The sequence below is a fragment of the Gobio gobio genome, assembly GCF_949357685.1.
Source record: "Gobio gobio genome assembly, chromosome: 13".
Taxonomy (NCBI): domain Eukaryota; kingdom Metazoa; phylum Chordata; class Actinopteri; order Cypriniformes; family Gobionidae; genus Gobio; species Gobio gobio.
In genome coordinates this window covers 28,716,633-28,744,517 of record NC_137106.1, presented here as the reverse complement: position 1 = coordinate 28,744,517, position 27,885 = coordinate 28,716,633, and the positions used below count along the sequence as shown (strand labels likewise).

Here is a 27,885-nt window from a genome sequence, read left to right as displayed (position 1 = left end):
ATAGGCGTCGTGAATATTGCAGTGATGGGTGAAGTGATCTTTCCTGCTGCCAAAACTGAATTCAAAGTGGGTTTGTGTGCTTTGCTTGTTTGTTCATGCAATCATGATGAGCTTATAGGCAAGAAAATGAGTGATGATGAATGTGTTTTCTGTTCTTTTTGACCTTTGCTGCCATATCAGCTGCAGTAACACAAGGTGTCTGCAGGTATGTGTAAACAGTAAGGCCTATACTCACTCACTCACAAAATAATACGAGTATACTGAATTTGAAGTGACGCTGATTTGATCAAGACAAATGTCAGACCTTAACTGGTACACAAAAGATGCCTAACGTTAAGTGTTATTAAAACATGTTTAGCCTACCTTTATTTTGTAATGATGGATAAGGGATGCTAGTGGTCATGTCCACTGTTATGGAGGATATACAAAAGAAAATAATGTTACAATATCAAAACGTCTACAGTATGTCAAACGGGTTGTCATGTCAATTTCCACTTAACGTTACCTCGTATTTTCAGTCTAACTGAAACAACGGGAATAGTTATGGATCCTGCGAGTGAAAGTACGCTACTCTAGCGTTAAATGTCATTTTATGTTCAAATGTCAAATGTCATTTTAATGTTCCTGAACGTCCTGGCAGCGCACAAAGGCTAAATGTAAATATCTGTCAGAAGAGCGAATCATAGATATATATACATATATGGATACATACATGTAGCCTACTTATATGTTTTGAAATACTAGTGGTCCTACGATAAGTGGGTCATTCAGACGTTGCTTAGTAACTTTCCGAGAGCGTCTAGTCACGTAAAATAATTCATTTTCATAATCCAATCCTTGACCAGTAGACCTCCCTAACCCCGCCTCCTATGCTAATGAGTATCCACTGAAGGGTCGAGTTGAATGGGAGCACGTTTGCATGTGTAGCCGCTGTACAATAACACACACCAGCGGAGTATCTGACACATATTGCTATTTACTTTTTTTTTTTTAAATGCAAAGCTGTTGAAGACATTTTTTCAGGATTTTAGTGTGTGAACATCGCTGAAATGGGTGGGCAGGTTACCCGTTACGCTTTAGGTGAGTGAAATATGCGTCTAAATCATAATTTCTTTATGATTTCGAATAACCTATGTGACCTAATATTATATATTAATATAAATTATCTGAATTATTTGTTCAGAAATGTATATAGAAATAGAAATTTGTCTGCATTTTCTTCTGAGCTCGTAAATACCTTTACTGCAACTTGCTCTAAACATAGCATAGTTGCTCAAAAGGCTCTTATCAAACAACAAGTGACTTTATTATCTCCAACATAAATGCATTTCAGATGGTTTGATTTTCTGTCTGGGATAACTGTTTGTACTGCGATCAATACTACAGATCAACAGTTTGTCTTTTAAGGGAGCATTGTTTTTTTTATCATTATAATTAGGCTACTACGGATAAACTATAATCCAAACCTTACCCCAACCTTGAAAGAATACGTTTTGATCTTTGCAATAATAATCATAAAACATTATTTACATTATTTTTGAGCAATTTATAGCCTACTTAATACAGGGACGATTATGTTCCTATTTTCCCCACAGATGCACATAGTTTTAGATATGCCTATTGTATAGATTTTGCTCTTTCTCGCTGTAAATTAGAAAAGTATGCATAATAAACCATTTTATAGCCACTTAAACGAAGCTGACACTGAGTCAACCTGACACTTAGGCCATCTATTGCCTACAGCACTGAGAGAAAGAGTCCACTCATATAATGGGATATGACATTATTATCAAGAGAACATCCCTAACATCTCTTTAAACCAGAGGAAAAATTGGGGATATTGGAATCTGTGATAAGTGATTGCACAACTAACAAAAATATGTTCTATGAATGTTTCGCTAACGTTCCATTTAAGCTATAAAAAGAACTTGAATGTTAAAAATGTTAAGGAAATATTAAATTTCATCGTTTTGGGAAACAAAATGTTACTTTTTTGTTCTCTGAACAGTCTGAATAGTCACATTTAAAAAACTTTAGGCGAACATCAAACTAAATGTTTCAGTTGGAAAAAAACATTCCATGAACAATGTATACTTTTGTGTGTGTGTGCTAACATTATTAAAGACCACATAACTTTGAACAAATGTTTAATTAATGTTACTGCATGAACATTTGTTCACAACTTTGAGAGAACCACAATGTTAGTTCGGAGAACATTCCCTGTTAGCTGGGTAGACCGTTGGTTGTGTGGGGCAGTTTTTGTAATGACAAACCAACCGTCCCCACAAAATATTGCCTTAATTAAAAGATAAAACTGCAAACGGGATAGAAAATATCATTCGATCAGTAAAAAATAATGTAGTTAACCCATCCACTCCATGAAAACAAATACACATTTATTGGTTTACGTGTATTTGTCAATGACAGAACTCAGGGGTTTGTGGTCGGACTCAGAATATTATTTCTATTTATGTCCCACTTGGCTGTGTGTGTGTGTGTGTGTGTACACTGTGTCTCATGATTCCCTCATTAACACCTACAAAAATACACTCACATACACCTGCAACTACACATCCTCATTTGCCCACACAGAGTTCATGCAGATTAAGTGAAATATTATATTATTTATATAAATATTTCATTTAAGTGAAATATTTAATACATATGTTCTGGTTATGTCCATCCATAACTTCTTTTTGGCTATCGATCTTAAATTGTTTTTCTGTTGTGACAAAGAAACAGACTGAGCCTTGCCCTTTGGTTGGACTTTTTGGACTTCCTTCAAAGGTCACTGGTGTGCCGCGAAATACTGCAAAGACTTTTGCTTTCTTAACATTATTAGCTAGACGCCGCATTCTCCTGCTTTGGAAACAAAAACTCCCTCCATCTTTTGATGATTGGCTGAGAGATGTTATGAGCTTCATTCATTTGGAAAAAAAATAGGTATACGTTAAAGGGCAACACTGGTATATTTTCTGAGATCTGGGATCTCTTCATTATTTATTTTTCTGAATATGTCTGTACTTCTGGTGTATAAACCTAAGCATTAAGATGTCATTATGATTGTGGCTTGGATCTGTTCAGAAGCATTTGATTATAAGTATGTATATGTATATACTTTAGCTGTATGTTTTTGTTTGTGGATGTATACATACTTTATAAATGGCCGACATGACTAAACCAGCTTATATTCTATACTCGAGACATTATGCTTGGCATTCTTCGTATTACAATATGTATTGAGTGTTTTTGTTTATTTTTTATTTTATTTTTTTAATTTTTTAATTGCACTTGGGGGGGGGGGCTATTTTTTCATGATTCTCCTGCTTGTATCCTGTTATTATTGTAAAAGTTCAATAAACAGATAAAAAAAAAAAAGATTAAGTGAAAGAAGTATGCAGAATCTGTCTCTCGCTTGTGCAACTAAAAGCTAAAGATTCAGTTGTTGACCCACACCCAGTGAAATGTCAACAGCAGTTAATTAAAGAGAAAAATGTCTCCGTAACAAGACCGTGTCCTTGACTTAATGCTTCAGAGAGGTCTGGGAAAATATGAAAGGGAGTTAAGGAGCAAGTGTTTGATCAAAAGCCAGTTTCATCTGTGAGAATCAATGCACATTCACATTTGCTACTTCTACATTGATATGAAAATGGCTCAGTTTAGCCCTGGTAAAATGTTTAAACATTGAGTTCATAACTACAATGTTCAGTAAATCAAAGTTTGCAAGGCATAAAATCAAATGCCAACGAATGAAGTAGTCGGATGTTGAGTTGAGATGTCTCTCCAATGTGTAAGTATTTGTGTGTGTGGACTGTGGAGAGAGACATAACCTCATTTTGGCAGCCTGATTGGCAGAAACCTGCTTTATCTCTATCTCTGTGTCTCTTTTGTTGTCTCTCTGTTCTTGATAAAGATTTTCATTCATAGATGGCAGCCACTGTTCTCCCTCTGTTCTGTAAACACAGCACAAAGCTCTTAGAAAGAATAACAGTAGCTACTAGTCCGAATTTACACTGTTGTGAGTGCCTATATAGGCTATATATTTGCAAGCAATATAACTCTTTTTTTGTGTGTGTCCATCTCTCAGATGACGGAACACTTCACTGCCACCCCTTGAAGGCGAGCATGTGCCCACAGTTGCCAGCCCTCCTGCCGCTCTGTTTCCATGCCAACACTAAAGGCTCTCAGATCGTGATGGACAAGACACAGCGCAGCGTGCGCCGAATTTCCAGCTTCTGCAATGCCATCACCTTCACCAACCGGCCAATCAGAATCTATGAACAGGTCCGACTAAAGGTATGGTAACCTAACTCTCACCCGTTTCCACATTCCAACCTGTGTGGTCCCAAAATAGCCCTCACATATCCCTCTTTCTTTCATATCACTCCATCTCAAACTTTCCAGACAAAGGGAAAACAGAAAGAGAATGCTAGAAATGTTAACATGTGAGGTTGTGCCGTTATCTTGTTCTGGTGAATGAGGTTTTTTTTGGAATGAAAAAAAAAACAAGAATTTGTTTCTGATAAATGCGTCGTCTGGTCTCTTTTTATAGAACCACACATATCAGACAATAACTAACACACACAAAAATTTTTCGTTTTAGCTAACTCCATCAGTTTCTCTGACTTTTGGTCTCTTCTTTTAGATCACAAAGAGACAGGGATGTTGGAGTGGTGCCCTGCGAGTGGGTTTCAGTACGGTGGACCCGTCTGACTTAAGTTCAGCGTGGCTGCCGCGGTTCGCCTGCCCAGATCTGGTCAGCGAGAGGGGATTTTGGGCCCGAGCACTTCCCGAGGAACAATGTGAAGAAGGAATCATTCTGTCCTTCTGGTTGGATAACACAGGGCGGGTGTTTTACCGGGTTAACGGCGGCTCTCCGATCTTCTTCTTCAGCGGTGTCCCTGCTGAAGAGCCGGTATGGGCAATCATTGACATTTACGGGCTGACACGTGGAGTACAGCTACTTGGTGAGTTCACATTCCTCTTCAAGTTCACAAATTTATAATGTCCCGTCAAGTTCTAAACCAAGATGTCATCAAACTGCCTGAAGCTAGTTTGTCTGACATCTCTGTGAAATAACTCTCTACGCAGATAAGATGATGTGCCATTCAGAGTTTGCTCCAAGTGGAATTGCTAAGCTGCAGGTCGGCGTGTAATGTGGGCCAGTATCTGAGCTGCGCTTCACTGAGCACGTGCTGATCGCTTGATGAGTTGTAAAGTTCACAGAGGCCAGTTTGTTTTCGCTGTGCCGAGCACATTTAAACAATTTAAATTCACAACATTTAAAAATAGAATCCTAGATGTATACACTCTTATTCTAATTACAAAAACTGCCCAATGGAAAAAAGATGGGAGAGATTGGAATGTTGCCTAGCATGAAAAACGTATGCTGGGGAATTCCAGAAGGCTGGCAAAGTGAGAAAAAACAAATTGTGTTGAACAAAATCAGTAAAACTCAAAGTTATTCCATTCATAATTCTGTTTTATTGAGATTCTGTGGAAACAAAGTCAGGTTTAATTAAGCCAATTAAATAGTTGTGACCATGAGAAGAATTATGCCTTAAACTTTATTTACTTGTTAATGAATTTGTAAATGCATACAGATTTAGAATACAGTTGTTGTTGTTGTTTGGTATTATTATTCAGGCAAGGCAAGGCAAGGCAAAGTTTATTTATATTGCACATTTCAATACACAGTTGCAATTCAAAGTGCTTTACAGAGAAATGGAATTAAAATATTAATGAGAGAATAAAATTTTTATATATATAAAAAAAAAAAAAAAAAAAAATATATATATATATATATATATATATATATATATATATATATATATATATATATATATATATATATATATATATATATATATATATATATATGTATATATTATTGATTTTCTTTCTTTTTTAAATTAATTTTAAATTTTTTAATCTAAATTCGGGGATCCCCTATCTGAGGTGGAAGAGATAGAGCAGGTTTGTGGTGCCCCCTGGACCCGTCTCACAGCCTCCTGAGACTTTTAACTCAGACAAACAGATAACGGATCCAGAGAGACGTGCCCCTGTAGAGGTGGTGACTGCACCAATGGCCATTGGGCCCCTCTGTATTAGGCACGTATCTTGCACTGTCTGTTACGCGTTAGCCGTTGCCTGTAGTAACGTGGCGTGCTATCAGCAACTGCTTATACCCTTATGCTTTTCCAATAAAAACACTTTGTATAATTAATCCCCACTCCTATCGAAATGAAGCTCTCCCGCTCCCCGTACCCAATCTCTTCCAGTCAGACAGCCCTAACCAAAAAAATTACCTGAATCACCCCTACCTGGAACCCCTATATTCAAAAGTTTTCTTCACCTAAAAAGTAGTTTATCTTTTAGTTGTAATAGAAGTTGATTTATGTATTTTTAAGAGATTTGTTTATGCTAAATACCACCACTAAATATTATTGTTTTATTAAATATTATATTATTTTGTGTATCACTACCAAAAGGTGACATAAAAAAGGGTTAATTTACTCTACCGTACAAAAGTTTGGGGTCAGTAAGATTTTATTATTTAATTCTCACCAAGGCTGAATTTATTTACAGTATATGACAGTAATGTTGTGAAATATTATTACAATGTAAAATAAACTTTTCTATTGTAATATACACCAATCAGGCATAACATTATATATCCTAATATTGTGTTAGTCCCCCTTTTGCTGACAAAAAAGCCCTGACCCGTCGAGGCACGGACTCCACTAGACCCCTGAAGGTGTGCTGTTGTATCTGGCACCAAGATGTTAGCAGCAGATCCTTTAAGTCCTGTAATTTGGGAGGTGGGGCATCCATGGATCAGACTTGTTTGTTCAGCACATCCCACAGATGCTCTATTGGATTGAGATCTAGGGAATTTGGAGGCCAAGTCAACACCTCAAACTCCCCGGTAAGCGACGCACGCGCACCCGGCCATCCACGTCATGTAAAAGAAAAGGTGATTCATCAGACAAGGCCACCCGTTGGCAGTTTTGGCGGTGAACAGGGGTCAGCATGGGCACCCTGACTGGTCTGCGGCTATTCAGCCCCATACGCAACAAACTGTGATGCACTGTGTATTCTGAGCAATTTGAGCTACAGTAGCTGGTCTGTTTGATCGGACCACACGGCCCAGCCTTCACTCCCCGCGTGCATCAATGAGCCTTGGCCGCCCATGACCCTGTCACCAGTTCACCACTGTTCCTGGACCACTTTTGATAGATACTGACCACTGCAGATCGGGAACACCCCACAAGAGCTGCAGTTTTGGAGATGCTCTGACTCAGTCGTCTAGCCATCACAATTTGGCCCTTGTCAAACTCGCTCAAATCCTTACGTTTGCCCATTTTTCCTGTTTCTAACACGTCAACTTTGAGGACCAAAATGTTCACTTGCTGCCTAATATATCCCACTCACTAACAGGTGCCGTGATGAAGAGATAATCCGTGTTATTCACTTCACCTCTCAGTGGTCATAATGTTATGTCTGATTGATGTATTTTAATACTAATAAACTAATACACATTCGATTAGTACTTCAGTTTTCTCCGTTTTCGCTGTATAAACCTGTGTGCACAAAAAATATAAATGTAACGTTGTGTTACTTCTTGGAAAGTAGCTTGTTACTGGAGAAGCTATGTTGTTTTGAAAAGAGATGATCTACTGTCACAATACAAAATTTTTTTACTTAATTTAGTAGCATTTCTACTTTTAGTTAGTCACTCCCCTATAGTCCAGGCAAAGTAACTTATTTTGGAGCCATAAATAGAACTAATTGTAAAATATTTTTTTCAGCATAGATCATTTCTATAAGGTGTCCAGAAAATAAATCCTAGGTGAGGTATATGATAAATATGATAAATACTCATCAATCCAAGATGTGTGCCAGTAAGGACAGACAACAATACACCCCAATGGGGCAATTTTTTTTCCCTTTACTCCTATCAAAATAAGACTTTATACAATGAAAGTATCCATGTAAAGTAACAAAATTTTGTATTACAAGTTTCTTTAAAAATTAATTTGAATATGCAAATGGGCTATACACTAATCGAATAAAGGCTACGCAAATTATATACCCACATAGGCTTAATTTTTTCCTTTACTTCTACCACAATAAAACTTTACACAATGAAAGTCTACATCAAAAGTAAAACATTTTGTATTAGAAGTTTCTTTGAAAATGATTTTGAATATGCAAATTAGCAATATACTAATCGAATATGCCCCAAAAAACACCCTAATTGTCTTATTTTTTTCCTTTACTCCTATCACAATCAAACCTCACACAGTGAAATTATACATTAAAAGTAAAATTTTTGTTTTACAAGTTTCTTGGAAAAATCTATTTTAAATATGCAAATGAGCTCAACACTATGTCTAATTGACTTATGGCCAAGAAGCCAAAAAAGTAACGAATGACACTAGCTTTCTCGAACAAGCCAAGGTGTTCAGCCAGTCACTGGAAAATATGGGAAAAGGCATCATCATTGCAGCAGGTGAAAAAGCTCTAGTATCACTGTATGGGGGTGAAAAAGATGATCACTGGATATGCTGAGATACAGGCGATTCTGTGATAAAGGAACTCGGAACTCATCTCCAGTGGAACCTCAAACTCTCCCTCCGACGTCAACAGCTGCAAAGTTCCATAGTCTTCGGGTCTTTTACCAAATGATGGAGTGGAAAGGGGGAAGTGAACGTATGGACCTAAAAGAATGGGGGTGGCATGTTTTGGTTGGGAGATTTATGCCAATAATGATTGATCAACCTGCGGCACCACCAGAAATACTAGATGTAGTCCGCTGTAGTTGCAAGAAAGACTGCAGCACAAAGAGATGCAAATGCAAAAAACATGGACTCTCCCTAGCACTAACATTTGCGGAGAATGTCGTGGTACTAGCTGCACAAACTCACAGTTGCCTGATTTATCAGATGAATATGACCCAGAGGGGAAGAACTATACACAGAACAAATCAGAAACTGATATAGGGGGGGTGCCAGAACCAAGAGCCACAGAGAAGGAGTTGAGGATCCAGGCTGGATTAAAAAAAATCTTTAAAAATAAATTAAATAAACTAAAAAACACAGAAAAAAACCCTCCCCTGTTGTTTGCTACCTTGTCGTGGTGGGGCAGCTTGTGTGACTCCGTGACCCTGAAGACTATACCGGCGGGGGTTATACCCCTGGCAGGTACTACCAAGCCAGGCAGTTTTCAGGTTAGAGGCCTGTCTAAAACTAATCACCCATTGGCAGTAGGATGATTGGATGAAGATTGGGCCTACTATGCAGTTCTGCCTACTATGCAAATTAGGACATATTCAATAAGTGTGGAGCTCATGTGCATATTCAAATTCCTTTAAAAGAAACTTGTAATACAAAAAAAAGTTACTTTTCATGTATACTTTTACTATGTACAGTTTTATTGTGGTAGGAGTAAAGGAATTTTTTTTGGGCATATTCGATTAGTGTATAGCTCATTTGCACAGTAAAATTCATTTAAAAAAAAAAACTTGTAAAACAAATAAATGTACTTTTCATGGGTACTTTCATTGTGTAAAGTTTCGTTTTGATAGGAGTAAAGGAAAAAAATAGCCCCATTGGGGTGTATTGTTGTCTGACCTTATTGGCACACATCTCGGATTGATGAGAATTTAACATATTTCCTCAACTAGGATTTCTTAGGACTTTTAGTATGTTGTTCTGGACACTTTATAGAAATGCTGCAAAAAATATTTTACAATTAGTCTGTCGTAAAAAACGCTACTTTGCCTGGACTACTACTCTGTTTTTGTACAATGAAAGTAACTTTTTTGACCTGAAAACTATTTCTCTCTCTCTCTCTCTCTCTCTCTCTCTCTCTCTCTCTCTCTCTCTCTCTCTCTCTCTCTCTCTCTCTCTCTCTCTCTCTCTCTCTCTCTCTCTCGCTCTCTCTCGCTTACATTTGAGTAAAAATAGTCAATGTTTCCACAGAGTCAGATAGCAGTATGTCTTAGCAGTGGGAAGTGGGTGGGTCATGGCAAGCATGGAGTGTGTGTGTGTGTGTGTGTGTGTGTGTAAGAGAGAGAGAGAGAGAGAGAGAGAGAGAGAGAGAGAGAGAGAGAGAGAGAGAGAGAGAGAGAGAGAGAGAGAGAGAGAGAGAGAGAGAGAGAGAGAGAGAGAGAGAGAGAGAGAGAGAGAGAGAGAGAGAGAGAGAGAGAGCGTGTGTGTGTGGTTCAGGTATACCCTACGTAATGTGGACAAAATGTCCCCACAAAGATAGCTAGGTTTAGAGTTTGGGAATAGAATATACAGTTTGTACACTTTAAAAACCTATGTCTATGGAATGAAAGATTCATATTAAGCCCATTTGCATATTCAAAGACCAGCCAGCGGTCCCCACAATGTAAATGGATTCATAAACATACTAAATGTAAAATTGCAGAATGTCTCCTCTGATGGGTAGGTTTAGGGGCAGGGGCAGTGTAGGGGGATAGAATGTACAGTATGTACGGTATAAAAAACCATTACGCCTATGGAAAATCCCCACAAAGATAGTGAACCAGACGTGTGTGTGTGTGTGTGTGACTGCGCGTGTGTGTGTTGATATCAGGGGTCAGTACTGGTGTAACATCAGTTAACCCTTGGGACAGCTAGACTATTTTAACCTTCATTATATAACCCGATCTCAGCTTTAAAAACCTACTAGACACATGCAAACACACACACACACAAACGTCATCATATTTTGCTTCTGTTATCCAACTAGCAATCTATCCACTATGTGTATTCAAACTTATTTTCAGTTGCACTTTGCCTCTGTATAAATAGACATAATAGTTTATAGATGAACAATCCTCAAGCAATCCGCACACACTGTGCTCTCTCATGTTACCTCTGCCGCTTCTAAAATGTGTTTGTTGTCAGATGGCCAGATGCTGCGACTAAAATCACCTCCTGTTCTTGCTAATGTAGATTACACCACATCTGGCGTTTTGTCAAAGTGTTTCAACTCTAGATGGAAGTTCCCTTGCACTGTAGGCCATCACATATTACCTGCAAATACATTTCATCTTGTGCAGGGATAGAGTATTTTAATCTTTAATTAACAGTATGACAGAAATCATTTAAATATTGAAAAAGAACCAATGCACGTGCCTCGTTCCTTTTGATCTTCGTTTTCAAGACCCCAGTGTCACTGAAGCTTCCATGTCTCAATAATTCCTGTTCAGACTAGTCAGCGTCAGCTGAAGGCAGTTCAGTTGGACGGCAGCGACGTCAAACCCAGAAACTAAAAACAACCCAGAGAGGAATATCTACCAGCGTCTGAGGACGTTTCTGCTGATGCGGCTGCAGTGAAAGTTATAGCAGACCAGTAATTTCCTTAACTGAAGCTCTGGTGTTCTCATCAGCGGCTGTCCACCGTGGATGGCCAGTGGCAAAGTTCTTACTGACTGAGGTCAAAATGAAAAACCACCTAGTACAATTATACTGATGTTGCTGATTGCAGGCTACATGAGCGTTAGAGTTACATTATATGAAGAAAAAATGAAGGGTGCTTACCCATGCAAAACTCACTGCCACAGTGCTAGGGTGTTGTGGGTGCTCGTTTTTTATTATTTTTAATGTTGGAAACAGTTGTGCTGCTCAATATTTGGGTGGAAACCATGATACCTTCTTTTGCAGGATTCAAGAAATAATTTTTGTAGCAATGTAAAAGTCACTTTTGGTCAATTTTATGAATTCTTGCTGAATAAAAATGTCAAGTTCTTTCGTAAATAATGTTACATTTTGAACTGTAGTGTAAATGTAATAAATAGGGGAGATGAGAATATGTTTGCTAGGGTTTTCTTTCCAGGGTTTGCTTATTGGCAAATGTCCCTTATAAGTGCAATCACTTCGAAAAATAATAGCATGATTCTGATTTTAAATGCAGTGTGTGTTTGTTTCACAGACAGCAAGATGGTGCCAGCTGAATATCTCTGTCCTGCTTTGACGGAAGGGGTGGATGACTGGCATCTGTCAAGCAACTGCTCTGAGCCTGACCTCCAGGATGGTCTGCCATCTTTCTCAAGCTCTCCAAACGCCCTTAACTCAGTGCTGTCACGTCAGCTCAACGATGACTTGCATTTTCACTGTGTCCATGGCAACAGTCTGCGTCTGCTGACTGAACACATAGCAGTGCATTATTATAACAGACGTGAGGATTGCGCTCTTGTGTTCACGCATCGCCCGTTACACTGTGGAGAGTGTGTGTTCCTAAAGGTCTCGTTGAGGTCATCTGCCCTGAATGGATTTTTGTCTTACGGATTCACATCCTGTAACCCAGCCCATATTAACCCAAAGCACCTGCCGGTCAATCCAGACGACCTGCTGGACCGCAAGGAATTCTGGGCTTTTAGCTGCCTGACTTCACCGCTTGTGGGCGGGGATATCATCGGTTTCCGGGCAACTGCAGAAGGGGAGGTGCTTGTGAGTCATAATGGAGGGAGAGCCTGTAGAGAGATGTGTGTGGATAATTCCACTCCTCTGTGGATGATCTTCGATTTACAGTCACACATCAAGCAAATCAGCATACTGGGTAAAAAAAAATATTGCTCTGACATAATGTGAAGATCTTTCTTTGTTTCTTCCCTTGAACTTTATAATTGATTTTTGATATATAATATAATTTATATATAATAAATGGCTTTTTTGACTTTTTTAATATTTAATATTGGTTACATTTTTTATATATATATATAATTATTATTATATATATATATTTTTTTTTTGTAGGCACTTCCTGTGGTTACACTGGGTCCTGTTCAGAAACACCGAGGTCCATCTTTAGTGATGCCAGTCACCCCTCAGCCAATCAGAGACACAGCACAGAAGTCAGGGGTTTTACTGACAGCTTTCAGCTTCGCCCACAGAGCCCTCAGCAGTTCTGCAGGTGTGTTCCTGTCTCTCATTCTGTTATTCTTTTGTTGATTTACCAAATTCCTCAATGTATTTCTCATTGTTGTTTTCTATGTGGTTGCTGTGGTCACCAGGGACAACATTCAGTTCACTGTCCTCAGAATCTCCAAGTACCCCATCATGCTATGCGATTACCGGTGAGGAGTGTTTGATTTGCTGTGAGAGGGCAGTGGACTCAGTGCTGTACGCATGCGGACACATGTGCGTGTGTTCTGTGTGTGGTGGGAAGCTAATGGAGATGTCAAACCCGTCTTGCCCCATGTGTCGTAGCCCAATCAGAGACATCATCAAAATTTACCGCAGCTTGTAACCTGGCAACAAACAGGATCCCAGTACCTGGATGGTTCTGAAGAGGCCCCTCACTGGACATTGTCCTGTTCGAAAAGGATGTCCATATAAATGGCTGATTGTTTGAGCTCAACAAGGAAGAGGCACTAAATGGCTGCTTAATCTACTAAATGCCTGAACAAAAATGCAGAGAAAATCCAGAAGTGACTGTACATATGCCAATGGCATAACATTAATACATGACATTAATATAATTCCAGATTCTAAAAAATCTCTATTGATTTACGGATAGATGTGCACAATGGAAAATCAAGCTACTATGAGACTAATTCTGATTTTCAGTTTGATAATGTCCAGTAACATCTTACTGAACTTCACGTTTTTCAATGTTTGTTCCCCCCACCAACTACTCACATTTATCAGGAAATAAATATTTCTCTGACTTGTATACTTTAAATCAATCCATAATCAGAATCTATGAACTGCATTTCAGATTTAATCTGTTGCTAATTATTTATTTTGTGTCTGCAAAAAATTTAACTGAAAAACTAGAAATGTTTTTTTACATACCAAAGTAGACATTTACAATATTGTAAGTGCCAATAACTTTTAACTATGTTCATTGTGGAATAAAACTATTACTGTTATGATATCCAACAACAGAGCTTGCTGTTATTGTTACTGTGAATATATAAATATAATTAAAGATTAACTTAGTTTTTTTTAAAGGTTTTTATAATGATTTATTAAGCATTTTTAATGTGCATGTTTCTTTGTGAAAAATGCAGTAATTGATGGCTGAATTATTATTTATATATTAATGCACAGAAACAAACACACAGAGACCATCAAGCGATTGTGATTAAGATGCAAAACAGCACTTGGACATTTATTATAAGACATTATACATTATTTCAAAATGAAGTAATTTATTTGGAATAGCACCATGTTTACACAAACAAAGAGACATTTACAGACAGACAGACAGACACAGACAGACAGACAGACAGACAGACAGACATAGATAGATAGATAGATAGATAGATAGATAGATAGATAGATAGATAGATAGATAGATAGATAGATAGATAGATAGATAGATAGATAGATAGATAGATAGATAGATAGATAGATAGATAGATAGATAGATAGATAGATAGATAGATAGATAGATAGATAGATAGATAGATAGATAGATAGATAGATAGATAGATAGACAGATAGATAGACAGATAGATAGACAGATAGATAGATAAACATTTATTTTGAAAGTGCATCTAGTCTGTAAACAGAGCTTGATATAATTATTTAGTAAAAAAAAACGAATAGACACATTTTAAAAGAAACCTACTGCAGCACATTCAGACCAGCTAAGAGCAATAACTAAAAGCCTGTTCAGTGACAATAACATCACATCATCCAGCAGAAGCGGGAGTATACAGCATATAAACAAGGTGTCGATCAACAGTTGTGACTTGCTCTGTGTTCCCTTTGATTTTGTGAACAGAGATGGCCATGTCTCGTATGAAAAGAGAACATGTTTTGATTTGAGTCACGGTTAAGATAGAATGTTTCAAATAAATGCTGTTTGGTAATGGGATTTAATTTATTCTAGCATCCTTTTTGGTTTCTGATGGCAGAATCAAAAGAACACTAGCTCCTCCTCTCCAGGAAGTTGGAGGGCACCCATCCCTTACGTGTTTTAGCCGTGTCGAGCACACGGCAGTACCACCATCCATTTGGGTTTCTCTCCAGGACCTCCAGCCTCGTACCTGCGGGGAAGCTCATGGTCTCTGCGTCGCCGTGGTAATCGGCAATAGAAACGTACTCCTCGCGCAGGTTGTTGTGGATCAGATGAGGTTTAGGCTTAACCATTGACACCGGTACCTTGCGCCTCATGCTCTCGGTATTGCCTGCACAGGAAGAGGAAGTTTGGTCATTGTAGCTATGGAGTGTGGCATGATTAGGCAGCATGTCGTTCCTCCAGCCTGTGGGAGTTGTGTGCGTATTAGTGTTGTCCTTAAGGACGTTCTGAGGTCTGACGGCAAGCTGCTTCACGCCAACCCTGCAGTTCTGCTGGTTCGATCTGTGTCCGCCCTTCAGGCTTTGGTTCACACGCTGCTCGTTCTTCTCCAAACTTACACATTTACCCATCTTTCCAACATCTACCTGCACTGAAATCTCCAACTCAGGAGCCGCACACCAAGACGTCTCAGAATTAACCTTCTCGGTGGTTTTGGCTTCTATACCACTTATTTCTGAGCTTTTGATTGGCTGTAGATAGTAAGTGGGTGCCCATCCCTCTTCGTTCCCCCAGCGGACGAACCACCAGCCGCTCTCCTTCTTCTCCAGCACCTCCACCTGCACTCCCGCAGGAAAGCTGAGCTCGCATGGATCTTCTCGTTGGTAGGCTGCAGTAGTGCGGTACAGGAGGGAAGACGGATCTGAGAATCTCATCTGGAAGTCATCCGATGAGCCGTTCTCTGACTCTTCAGATGTGCAGGAGGTCCTGAATTGCATCTGGCCGGTTTGCTCCAGGTTTCGGGGACTTCTGAGGGAACTACAGTCTTGGTTTGCGGGTTTCGGACGCACGGATGGTTTGTATTTAGACTCATCAGCCTGCTGTTTGAGTTTAGGTTGTTTTGAGTGTGCATAGAGTATCATATTGGTGTCAATGCTGGGCTCGATTGTAGGAGCGTCATATTCCGGTGGATCCCACATAGATGCCCGATGGGCCGCAGAGGGCGAGTATATGTCAGAGTGACTGTCCTTACACTGTGGCACAGATATGAAGCCACCGTTCGCATACACACCCTCATCATCCTCTTCATCCCCCTGGCCCAATGTAAAGGAAACGGTACGCTGACACAGAGGAGGAGGGGCTTTTGTCGGTGCGTCTCCTCTGAGAAACTCCAGCTCTGGGTCAAATTCAAGGCCCACTGCTGGGACATCATATTCTGGTTCCTCATACACTCGTGGACTTGCTGGGCTCACAACCTCATACTCAACACATGGAAGCGAGTTCTGCTTTTTGATTGGTGGAGCAGGAGGTGGGACCTTGGGCCGGGTCAATGTACTGGTTTGGCGGTTCAAGGTGGGCTTCTTGCGTTTGTCAATGTAAGAACAAGGGGCCCATCCCTCCTTCTCTCCAATCTGGACATACCACCAGCCTCCAGAGTTCTTCTCAATGACCTGTAAACATACACAGCCTTTAGGTCTTTTATAGAAAAACTTTTACAGTATTTAGTGTTATTTGCAGCTAATAGGGAACATTGGGCTCAATTGTCACACTTTTTACTTTTTAATTTAAGAAAAGAAATCTACATTACTATTGAAAAGTTTGGGGTCTGGAAGATTTTCTATTAATGTTTTTGAAAAAACTTTTCTTATGTTTACCAAGGCTGCATTTATTTTGTGATATTGTGAAATAATTGTTTTATATATTTTAATGTGGTCAATGGCAAACATTTTAATTTTCAGCATCCTTATTCCAGTCTTCAGTGTCACATGATCCTTCAGAAATCATTATAATATGCTGATTTTGTGCTCCAGAATCATATTTTTTTGCTGCTTAATGTTTTTATGGAGACTGATACATTTGTTTTAGGATTCTTTAATGAATAAAAAGTTCAAAAGAACAGCATTCACCGTATTTAAATATATTTTGTAACAATATAAATGTCTTGCTGTCACTTTTGATCAATAATGCATCCTTGCTGAATGCAAGAATTAATTTTTTTATTTAAAAATGTTTAAGTACTGACCTCAAATCTTTGAATGGTAGTGTATTATTCTCCAAAACCCCTAAACTGTAATTGACAAATAATTCCATGTAGGCTACTGAACAGTGTCGTACGTCAGCTTTCTGTCCTCCGCTGAAACTGATCCCATCTGTCAAGCAGGACCGGAACTCAGCAATGGTGTAATACTCGGCTTCAACAGTAGGGGGATCCGGGGGCTGCGGTAACTGAAATCCCTGAACGTAAAGAGAAGAATATGCTGTTCAGCATATTATAAACCACAAAATGACCTATTTGTGTGTGTGTGTGTGTGTGTGTGTGTGTTGTGTGCAATGGAGAGAAAGAGGAAAAGAAACCTAGAGAAAGGATAATGAGAGAGACACTGACCAGGCTGTTTTCTCGACGCGGAGGTGGTTTTTGATTGTTTGATGGTGATCCTGGATTAAAGGGAAAACAAATAAAAAACGAAATGTGTTTACTATATTTAACACATAAAACAATAGAACAACATTATATACAATAAAAAGAAAAAGAGAAATACACCGATCAGGCATAGCATTGTGACCACCTTTTTATTTTTGCTGCCAAAACAGCCCTGACCCATCAGGGACTCCACTAGACCCCTGAAGGTGTGCTGTGGAATCTGGCACCAAGATGTTAGCAGCAGATCCTTTAAGTCCTGTAAGTTGCGAGGTGGGGCCTCCATGGATCAGACTTGTTTGTTCAGCACATCCCACAGATGCTCTATTGGATTGAGATCTGGGGAATTTGGAGGCTAAGTCAACACATGAAAAAACTTGTGCTCCTCAAACCATTCCTGAACCATTTTTGCTTTGTGGCAGGTGCATTATCCTGCTGAAAGAGGCCACAGCTACCAGGGAATACCGTTTCCATGAAAGGGTCTTCAACAATGCTTAGGTGGTACGTGTCAAAGTAACATCCACATGGATGGCAGGACCACACACTGCCCAAAGCATCACGCTGCCTCCGTCGGCTTGCCTGGTGCCATGTGTTCCCCAGGTAAGCAACGCACATCCAGCTGGCTATCCACGTGATGTAAAAGAAAACGTGATTCATCAGACCAGGCCACCTTCTTCCATTGCTCTGTGGTCCAGTTCTGAAGCTCATGTTCCCACTGTTGGTGCTTTTGCCGGTGGACAGGGGTCAGCATGGGCACCCTGACTGGTCTGTGGCTATTCAGCCCCATCTGCAACAAACTGCTATGCACTGTGTATTCTGACTCCTTTCTATCAAAACCAGCATTAACTTCTTGAGCAATTTGAGTTACAGTAGCTTGTCTGTTTGATCGGACCACATGAGCCAGTCTTTGGTCCCCATGTGCATCAATGAGCCTTGGCCGCCCATGACCCTGTCGCTGGTTCACCACTGTTCCTTCCTTGGACCACTTTTGATAGATACTGACCACTGCAGACCGGGAACACCCCACAAGAGCTGCAGTTTTGGAGATGTTCTGACCCAGTTGTCTAGCCATCACAATTTGACCCTTGTCAAACTCACTCAAATCCTTACGCTTGCCCATTTTTCCTGATTCTAACACGTCAAATTTGAGGACAAAATGTTCACTTGCTGCCTAATATATCCCACTCACTAACAGGTGCCATTATGGGTCATAATGTTATGCCTGATCGGTGTATAACAAGAAAGGGAAAAAATGAAAATGAATGAAAGAAAGAATCTCACTGGTCTCAACACTGTGGAATCTCTGAGGTGCGACTCGAGCAATTGCAGGAGATGGAGGGACAGTTTTGGCCTTTAGTGTGGATGGTGTTGAAGACACGTTTGCTTCAGAAACAGACGCAGATACACAAGCATCTTGCACTGACACAGACACACTGCTATCTGAGACAGACAGATGCACACTGGAGTCTGTGTGCTGACTGACCTGATCATCAGAGTCTCTCTCTGAGCTACTACTGCCTGTGTTAGCGGCTGTGCTAATGCTGCTGCTGCTGTTTCTGTCGGTGTGTGTATTGTTACTGTAAGCATCGGTCTGTTCTGCATCGCCGTTGTATAGTGTATATGTGTCAGTCTGCGAGTGCCGTTCGTTAGCGGGTTTCTTGTTCAGGAGGTTGCTGATCTCCATAAGGTTTCCAATGATTTCCACCTGACCATGCACAGCTGGTTTATTTGTCTCTGTTGCCTGGTTATCGGCCATTGCACCATCTTGCATTTTCCTCAGGTAAGCAGCTGGGGCCCATCCCTCTTTACCGCCATAACTGAGAGGGGAATAATGGAATTTAATTAATCCTTCTATTCAGCAAATATTAAATGGTTCAGAAGTGACAGTAGAGACATTTATAATGTTACAAAAGATTTTTATTTCAAATAGATAAAAATGCTGTTCTATGGAACTTTCTATTCATGAAAGAATCCTGAAAAATGTGTCACCGTTTCCACAAAAATGTTACGTTTTCAACATTGATTCACATAACAAACCTGCCTAATATAATACTGCCCAATATTTCCAATCTTCCCTTGACTATAGTATGAATCAAAGAGGCAAGGATGTCAAAAAAGAGAGTTAGGAAACAAATCCTATTACCAGACAATTAAGTGAGTGTTTTTCAGTTGTTTACTTTGCTGACTTCTCACCTAGCAAATTTATAATCACATTTACTTTTTCTGCAAAAACCCAATAAATATTGAGTAAATCACAGCAAAAGAAAGCAAAGTATATTAAAGTAGCTTAAAGAAAGTAATAAACATGTGGATGAAGAGTTTACCGTATAAACCACCAGCCCTCCAGATTCCTCTGGATGACTTCAACAATGACGCCACTCTCAAAGCCCAGCTCATCCTGACTCGAACTGCTGAAGGACTGAACTGTAATATACCACTCTGCTACGAACAAAAGAGGAAAAAGAGAACATTGTATACAGTCCTGCTATAGGATACATACATAAATAACAGAATACAATGAAAAAGTGTAGAATAAAGTGTGTAGGTGTCTTACACGTGTACTCATACTGTCAGGTGTAGGCTTTGGTCGCGTTTAGTTTCAGTGTGTTTTAGTTTGGTTCTCCCTGTGCCCATTTGCCTGTGTTCTTGATCCTTGTTTTGGTTGCACTTGCACTAATTTATAGTATGTGCACTTACAGTGTATTTACCTAAGAATGGGTTAAGGTTAGGTTACATTTTGTCACTGTTAAGTCAAATATCCAAATGTCAGTTTATATTTCCTGTCGCTGATTACGTTCCCCTCAAGTGGGTGTAGTTCTCAGTGTAATATAACATGTCGCACTCTGTCTCAATTGCCTGTATCCACTTTTGTGTCCTTAAATGGTCATTTTTTGGGTCAACAGCTTATAAAAACTTCTGGGTTTTGTTTAGCTTGTTTGCTGTACACTTTGTCACATATGTTATAAGTTATAAATGACAAGGAGGCCGCTTCACGCAATAGAAAGTCAAAGGAGCGTTGGATTGTTTCCCCCCCGGTGGGCGTGGTTTTCAGATTATGACGCGTGTCGCTCTGTCTCTATAGAGGTTTAGTGTTAAGTGAACATGTGCTATGTTGTGACAGTGTTTTGCAATTACTTTTAACTAACAGGTCCAACAACTCAGTGGTCTTATGAAGTCAGTTCATCACATAAACTACGAACATGTGCCTTTTGCCTTAATTTCGAACAGTATGTCTACTATTTAATCATTTAAAACTGAACAACTCAGTGATAAAAGTGGATACAAGTTTGTTTGTGGTATATTTATTTAAAATACATATGGTTTGATATTCTGTTGTCTAATGTAATAACATTCATAAATCTTTAAGTATGCTTTAAGTGAAAAAAATACTCCTTTGGGCCACTTTATGTAATGCTTGTGTATTTAGTTTGTTTGCTATTTTAGTTTTGCAGTGGAAAAAACAATCAAAACATGCAGACACTGCAGAATCTCTCCACCACTGGTTATATTCTCCCTCTGTAATATGGGTCAGCGTGTGTTGGACCCAGTTGTACAGCAAAAGCCTTCTGGACCAAGAGATGGAAAATCTGACATCTTCGCTGGAATTTCCACTCCCAGGCTGTTAAATGCTCCAAGAAATGTGTGTGTGTGTGTGTGTGTGTGTGTGTGTGTGTGTGTGTGTGTTGAGCGAGGGGGTCCCTAGACTATGATCTGATGACTGAATGGTTTTCATCCAAGCAAGACTCTATGTGCTGACATGGCATGAACTTGCGTCCATAACAGAATTCACCAACAGTTTTCACCAATAAATCTCTTGAAGCAAATTGATGGAAACTGTTAAGAGTTAAGGGTTGCGCAAGACAAAGAAAAACAGGACATTTGGCAGCTGCTTGCGTTTTACACAAGCCAGCAGCTCTGATATCTGTTGAAAAAGATGTGCCTTGTTTCTTCAACGGTTCTTAATTCAGTTTAGCAGCAGCATGGATGAATAAATATGTAGTTTAGCAGTGTATCTTTGCCTTACTCTCTCCATTCGGAGCTCTGTGGCTGTCTCGGCGTCCTGTGAGAGAGACAAGGTATGTTGCAGGAACCCAGCCTTGTTCTTCAGCTGTTCTTACAAACCACCACCCTAATGAGAGAGAAAGAGAGAGAGAGAGAGAGAGAGAGAGAGAGAGAGAGAGAGAGAGAGAGAGAGAGAGATTCAGTGAGCGCATACCACTGATGTAACTGATTCCAGCTGTTCTTTTTGAATTGGGTCACATCCTCTCTTAATAGTCCTGAGCACATCAACATAAACAAAACAATGTAATATTATTTTTAGGGAAAAAAGGATTTGGCAAAATGCATCTGTGATTAATGTAATAGCAACAATTTTCAGGACAAGGACCCCTTGGTGGATTGAGAGGTGAAGCAAAGACCCCCTGTTACATTATTTATAAACAAGAACGTTGCACCCCCGTCCTAAATTAGCATGCATATAGTATCATTATTATTATTATGATATGTTACACTGCAAAGCTATGATGATCTTTTTTGATGTGCAAGTCGTATACTTTAAATGATATTTTATTGGGAGGGACTATGAAACATTTACCTGAACTTTACCTTCTTAACGTTAGCTTTAGATAAAACTAATGTTTTTTTTTTTTTTTTACTCTACCGTTCAAAAGTATGGAGTTGGTAAGATTTTGTTATATTTTTTGAAAGATGTTCACCAAGGCTGCATTTATTTCATTTAAAAAATGCAGTAAAAACAGAAATGTTGTAAAATATTACTACAATTTAGAACAAGTTTAATATATTAAAGTCTTCAGTGTCACTTGATCCTTCAGAAATAAATTTACTATGCTGATTTGATTAAATATTTCTTATGATCAATGCTGAAAACAGTTGCGCTGATTAATATTTCTGTGGAAACCGTTATACATTTTTTCCAGGATTCTTTGATGAATATAAAGTTCAAAAGAACAGCATTTATTTGAAATATAAATCTTTTGTAACAATATAAATGTCTTTACTGTCAATTTCAATCAATTTATTCGTCCTTGCAGAATAAAAAAATATTATTTTACATAAATTATATTTAACAATGCATATTTTTAACACATAACTGCTATATACTTCACTAATGTCTAAAAATACAAATATATATATATATATATATATATATATATAAAACTGTTTATGCTTATTACAAGAACGCTGTCACTAGTTGCACACACCTGCCTTGAGTTATAGGGCTCACAGTGTGAAACGCTTGTTAGAGCAAAAAAAAAAAAACTAGGTTGCCAGATCCAGTTTATTATGCTGTGTAAAAATACCTTAAGGATCTTTACCTAGCATGCATCTCTCTGTCAAAGCATCATATATTGTAAGACACATAAATATATAAATGGACAGAATCACTCAGTACTCAGATGTTCAGTACTTCAGATGTCTGCATTTTTTGTTATATACTGCACATGCCTTCATCTGTTTGTCTGTGCATGTGATAAAGAAGGACAGAATCTGAATATTTCAAACAAATGTAGGAAAGAGAGAAATTATAACAGATATTAGAAGTCACTAATGAGAAAGAGAAAATCAGACATGGCGGGAAAAAAGAACAGTCAGTGGAAGAGAGAGAGTATAGTGTATTAAGCACATAATGACTTTAACATAAAGGGTTCAGCGATACACACTCACACATCTACACACAAACAAACACCCATACGCATATGAACACACACTTTTTCTGCAGAGGAAAGATTCTGGAGGATCCATTAAGATGGTCTAAAGACCTTCACTCAAGAACAATTGTTCAAAACACACACACTCACACACACACACACACACACACTTCTCTTCACAACTCTTCACATACACTTCATGTGTATGTGCATTTTGCCGTAAACACCCATCGTAGACTGAAAACTTTCCATTCCTCTAAATGAAATCCAAATGTTGTTTTAAACTCTCATAAGACATGTAAACCAAGCAATGTTTACTTAGAAATCTCAACACTAACTCATGTTGTGATACAAATTTTCCAACATCCAAATAGTTGTAGAGTGGCAAACTAATTTACTAGTTTTTCTGTGGAGGTGACACATGATGAATGAGTACCTTTGAGGCTTTTTTGCATGTTTTTGGAATGAAATAGGTCATTTAGTGGCAGGCATATATCCTTATTCTCTCATTTAGCTTCCAAAAAGATTGTAAAATCATATCGTAACATGAGAAAAATAAGCACAACTGCCATGAAAGACGAATCACAGAAATAAAAAACTATTCTTTTTTTCCCCTTTTTGAGTCTGTTTATGTTAGTATGGATGCACGTTCATTTGGGATAGGGTTGGGTTGGAGAGGGGCAAAAGTTTGGGATTCAAAATCTAATTGAACCCTGGAAATAAACAAGATGCTCTCTGGATCATCTCAAATCATGCTGCAGAACGAGATTATCTGATTCTAGACAAACTTGTGGAGTTCACAGCTTGAGTACTGCTTTCATTAAAGCAAAAGAGTGACCAATCAAATACGAAGTCATGTCCTTTTTTTCAATTCACATTTTCACTCAAAATGTAATGTTATCAATATTAGTTGTAATTAAAAATGTTGCATTACATTATGTAATACAAGCATTTTCACTAGTGGTCTTGGACCTTTGGACCCTACTGTATGAGAATATGTTGTGTATGTGTGTGTTATGGATGCTCACCGCTCTCACTCTTTTCAATCACCTCCACTCTCTCTCCTGCTTTCAGGCTGATTTCTGTATTCTCTTGACGCTGGTAGTCCGCCGTCACCACATACACACACATACACTCCTCTGCACCCAGGGCTTCTCCACGCTCTCTCCCTGAGGATGACGGAAAAAAACAGGCCGTGAGCCAGCTGCCTCCCCGCCCGTGTCCACCTGAACTGCGCCGCGCCATTCACCAATACCAACACAGCCCCAGCACGTGGTAACAGATCAAGGGTCATCCAAGAATCAACAAGAACACAGGCCCAAAGAGGCTCAGATATGTAGAGTTAATGTCTCAACAATAAAAAGGCTCAGGTACAACAAATCCTACTAGTTTCATCCCGCCTTAAAGTTCCAAGGTAAAAGGTTTTGAGCAAGCACAGTTCAACCTGAAGCACATCCTACCGGCCCTGGGCCCAGGGGTCCAACCAACGACAAGACTCATATGGGCTCTGGCATCTCCTCTAAGAGGTTCAGATCCCTTCTGCAGCAGGACACAGGCCTGACTGAATAAAGAAATGGAGCAAAGGGGGAAAAGAAAGAAAGACAGAGAGAAAAGGAAAAGGGGTAGCTGACGAAAGGAGTGAAAGATGAGATGAGGAAAATAAACCAAGAGCTAAAGGCTCAAGGGGCGGGGCAATGGAGAAAGGGGAAACGGATGCCAATCAAATGACGCTCCACCCCTTTAAAACAGCTTAAACAGAAACATATGGCCTATGAAAATAGAGCATACTCACACAGTCAGCACATACTCACATTCTCTCCAACTTTGTTCAGATTCTCTGAAACGCATCCTACTGCTCTAAAACAAAAAGAGCACTCACAACTATGCTTCTCTATTTTTAGAAGAAAATAAATATATATATAAATGTTGATATTAGCATTAACATGTAGAATTTATTAGTGCTCTCATCTAGCTACAAAAATATAGACATTTCTGGAATTCGAATTTCATTAGAATACACTTTTGAATGGCCGTCAATAAAAAAATATATAATAGTGTATTACGGCATCTACCAGCAGGGGCTATAACCGCCAAATACTAATCCGCCAAACCATGACCCACTAGTTTACCAGCTTTACAGTACATGGCCCCATGAGGTGAAAGATTGTATATACACAAACGTTCAAAAATGTGGGGTCAAAAGTATATGTATTTTTTTATTATTATTTTTTACAAAAAAAAAAATTAATCGAAAAATCAAAGAATGCTAAAAGAAATGCATTTTGATTTCTAAAAAAATATTAAGCAGTGTTAAAATTAGGGCTGTGCAATATATAGAAATTATCGAAATATCACAAATGTTCATATCGTGATATGCATATCGCAACAGCACGCAATATCTGAATGATTTTAATATGCTTCTTCAACATTGTGAAAAGGGTACGCTGAATTTTTGCTAAAACACTGCTGGTCACTTTCAGAATTTGTAGCGATGCTTTGTTTTCCCAGAAAGAAAGTGAAGCACATAAATGCTATCATTCTCATTTCTTAAATAATTTTTTTATATAATTTAAATAGATTTTACACACTTAAAGCAATATCGTATCGCACATTGAATATCGCATTATATATAAAGGTATTGCATATCGCATTTTTCTTCAACTAGAGCACAGCTCTAGTTAAAATAAAGTTGTCAACATTGATAATAATAAGAAATGTTTCTTGTGTATCAAATCAGCATATTAGAATGATTTCTGAAGGATCGTGTGACACTGAAGACTGGAGTAATGATGCTGAAAATTCAACTTTGCCATCACAGGAATAAATTACATTTTAAAATATGAATAATAGAAAAATAGAAAAAAGTCATTTTAAATTGTAATAATATTTCTATCGGAATGAACTTTTGAACAAATAAATGCAGCCTTGGTGAGCATAAGAGACTTCTTTCAAAAACATTTAAAAATCTTAGCAACCCCAAAGTTTTGAATGCACTAACTTTGCACAAGGTTAGTAAGCAGTTCTATCCCTCATATAATATTGTCTTTGTGGCTATACACTGTTTAAAGCAGTGTGTTTTTAACGTTTGTTCCCAGTGCAGTTACCTAAAAGTCTTCCACTGTAAATGCACTGCTGTACACATAGGCTAATTGTAATTTTATCTGCTGAATTTATTATTTATTTTTTTATGGCCAAATCACAGTTTGTTATTCAAAATAACAGCGCTCTTGTTCATGATATTGCTTGACTAAAATTTAGTTAACAGGATTCAGATTTGGAGCATTTCTGATGCTGTTATTCAAATTCAAATGAGCATTTTAGCCCTAATTTTCCAATCCTTGGAGAAAGGTACGTTTTATTCCCTATTTTACAGTCCCTCTTTCTCTCTGTTTTGCTCTTAAATTGTTCTCTTTCCTTCCCTGCTATGGCTCCCCCTCTCCTTACTCCTCATTCCCCCATCAGACTGAAACCACTTCCTCTCTGCCACGTCAACGGCCTCCCTCTGAATACTTTTCCTGCAAAATCACAGAATCCCTTTCTCTCTCTCTCTGACTATCTCTTTTGTCTCCATTACTCTCTCTCTCACTTGCTTGCTTTCTGACCCAATATCATATTTTACATGTCTTTGTTGCTTATTTAAACAGGAATTCAGCTGACCTCATGAACGCAATGTACTTTCTATAAATCAGACTGCAAATTCAATATTGAATTTACTAATAAATTAGTAATACTAAATTACACTTGATAAAGTACATAAATATGTTGCAACTCAGCTGGGTTTGACATGAAAAATGAAATGTGTGATTAAGTTACGACTACCGCACAAATTCAGGAAAAAGTTAGTCATTTGTGCACTCTCAGTAGTTTTAGGGTATGCACACTGTGCTTATGTGTGTTTCTGAACCAACAGATGCAGGGCTCTCAAAGCTGAAGTACATTTAGTTTAGTACACACACCATCTAAAACGCAATACTCATAGCTCCAGACGCTGAAAAACAAACATGATCCAATGACGTCAGTCTGACACAACAATTAACATTTTAGACTAAGCATATGGTAAATGAATTGCTGTGTATTTCCTGTGAGAGGCTTATGTGCAGTTATATGGAATTAAAACAGCCTAAAAAGTGTTGTTTAATTATCACAATAATATCTTTTAATTAATAATAATTGATATTATTTGTTAATCTGCATATCATGTGATTAATTTTACTTTTAATTGATTGACAGCTCTAAATTAACACGATTGTGGATAACTTGAAACTTGCAAATACCAAATACAGACAATTTATGTAACACGCACTAAAAACAACAGAGCTCATATTTGTTCTCCTTTTTTCCAATAACCCAAGCAGAAATTTGCACTGGCCTACATATCACATCACACATTATCATGTCTTACTCTGTGTTCATAATATTAAATGTAACTGTGGAATGGTCAACATATTATCTCTCTTTCTGATGCACGCACACATTGATATTGGGAATTAAAGACGTACAATATCCCCAGGCCTTAATCTGAGGTAATAATATCGCCAATAATGATTTTTCACTGTGTTATAGTGTGTATTATCTTGCAAATGTAACCTACATGCCTTGACGTCAGCAGTCCAGGGGATCTTAACAAGGATATTTCTGTGCAAATTGATTCCAGCTGTTCCACTTCTTTTCTGTTGAAAAGATGTGCTCCCCATGATGTAATGGTAAAGTAGCTTATCCTGAGAAAACACTTTTGGTCAGACATGCAGGACAACTACTGCTCATCCTGAACAGTTTGGTCAGACTTTGTCCAACATTAAGTAGTAACGTTTAGGA

The 27,885-nt window shown here is 38.5% G+C and overlaps 2 protein-coding genes across 3 annotated transcripts; one reads left to right on the top strand and one right to left on the bottom strand.

The window, feature by feature from the left end:
- Positions 1–881: 881 nt before the first annotated feature.
- On the top strand, positions 882–13,966 carry neurl1ab (neuralized E3 ubiquitin protein ligase 1Ab). The gene is made up of 6 exons (XM_079832597.1): positions 882–1,080; positions 4,088–4,296; positions 4,646–4,967; positions 11,947–12,573; positions 12,771–12,927; positions 13,028–13,966. The coding sequence occupies exons 1-6, from the start codon at positions 1,050–1,052 to the stop codon at positions 13,092–13,094; spliced, it is 1,413 nt and encodes a 470-aa protein (XP_079688723.1). The 5' UTR covers positions 882–1,049; the 3' UTR covers positions 13,095–13,966.
- A 134-nt stretch (positions 13,967–14,100) lies between these two features.
- On the bottom strand, positions 14,101–24,714 carry sh3pxd2ab (SH3 and PX domains 2Ab). Of its 2 annotated transcripts, none has more exons than XM_079832595.1 (7): positions 24,099–24,714; positions 21,426–21,530; positions 19,726–19,843; positions 18,683–19,218; positions 17,369–17,418; positions 17,098–17,217; positions 14,101–16,433 (listed from the first exon to the last, which is right to left on the bottom strand). In XM_079832595.1, the coding sequence occupies exons 1-7, from the start codon at positions 24,313–24,315 to the stop codon at positions 14,895–14,897; spliced, it is 2,685 nt and encodes an 894-aa protein (XP_079688721.1). In that variant the 5' UTR covers positions 24,316–24,714; the 3' UTR covers positions 14,101–14,894. The 2 variants fall into 2 exon arrangements, with proteins under 2 accessions (XP_079688721.1, XP_079688722.1); XM_079832596.1 differs by having other exon boundaries at positions 19,726–19,840; positions 24,099–24,247.
- Positions 24,715–27,885: the final 3,171 nt, after the last annotated feature.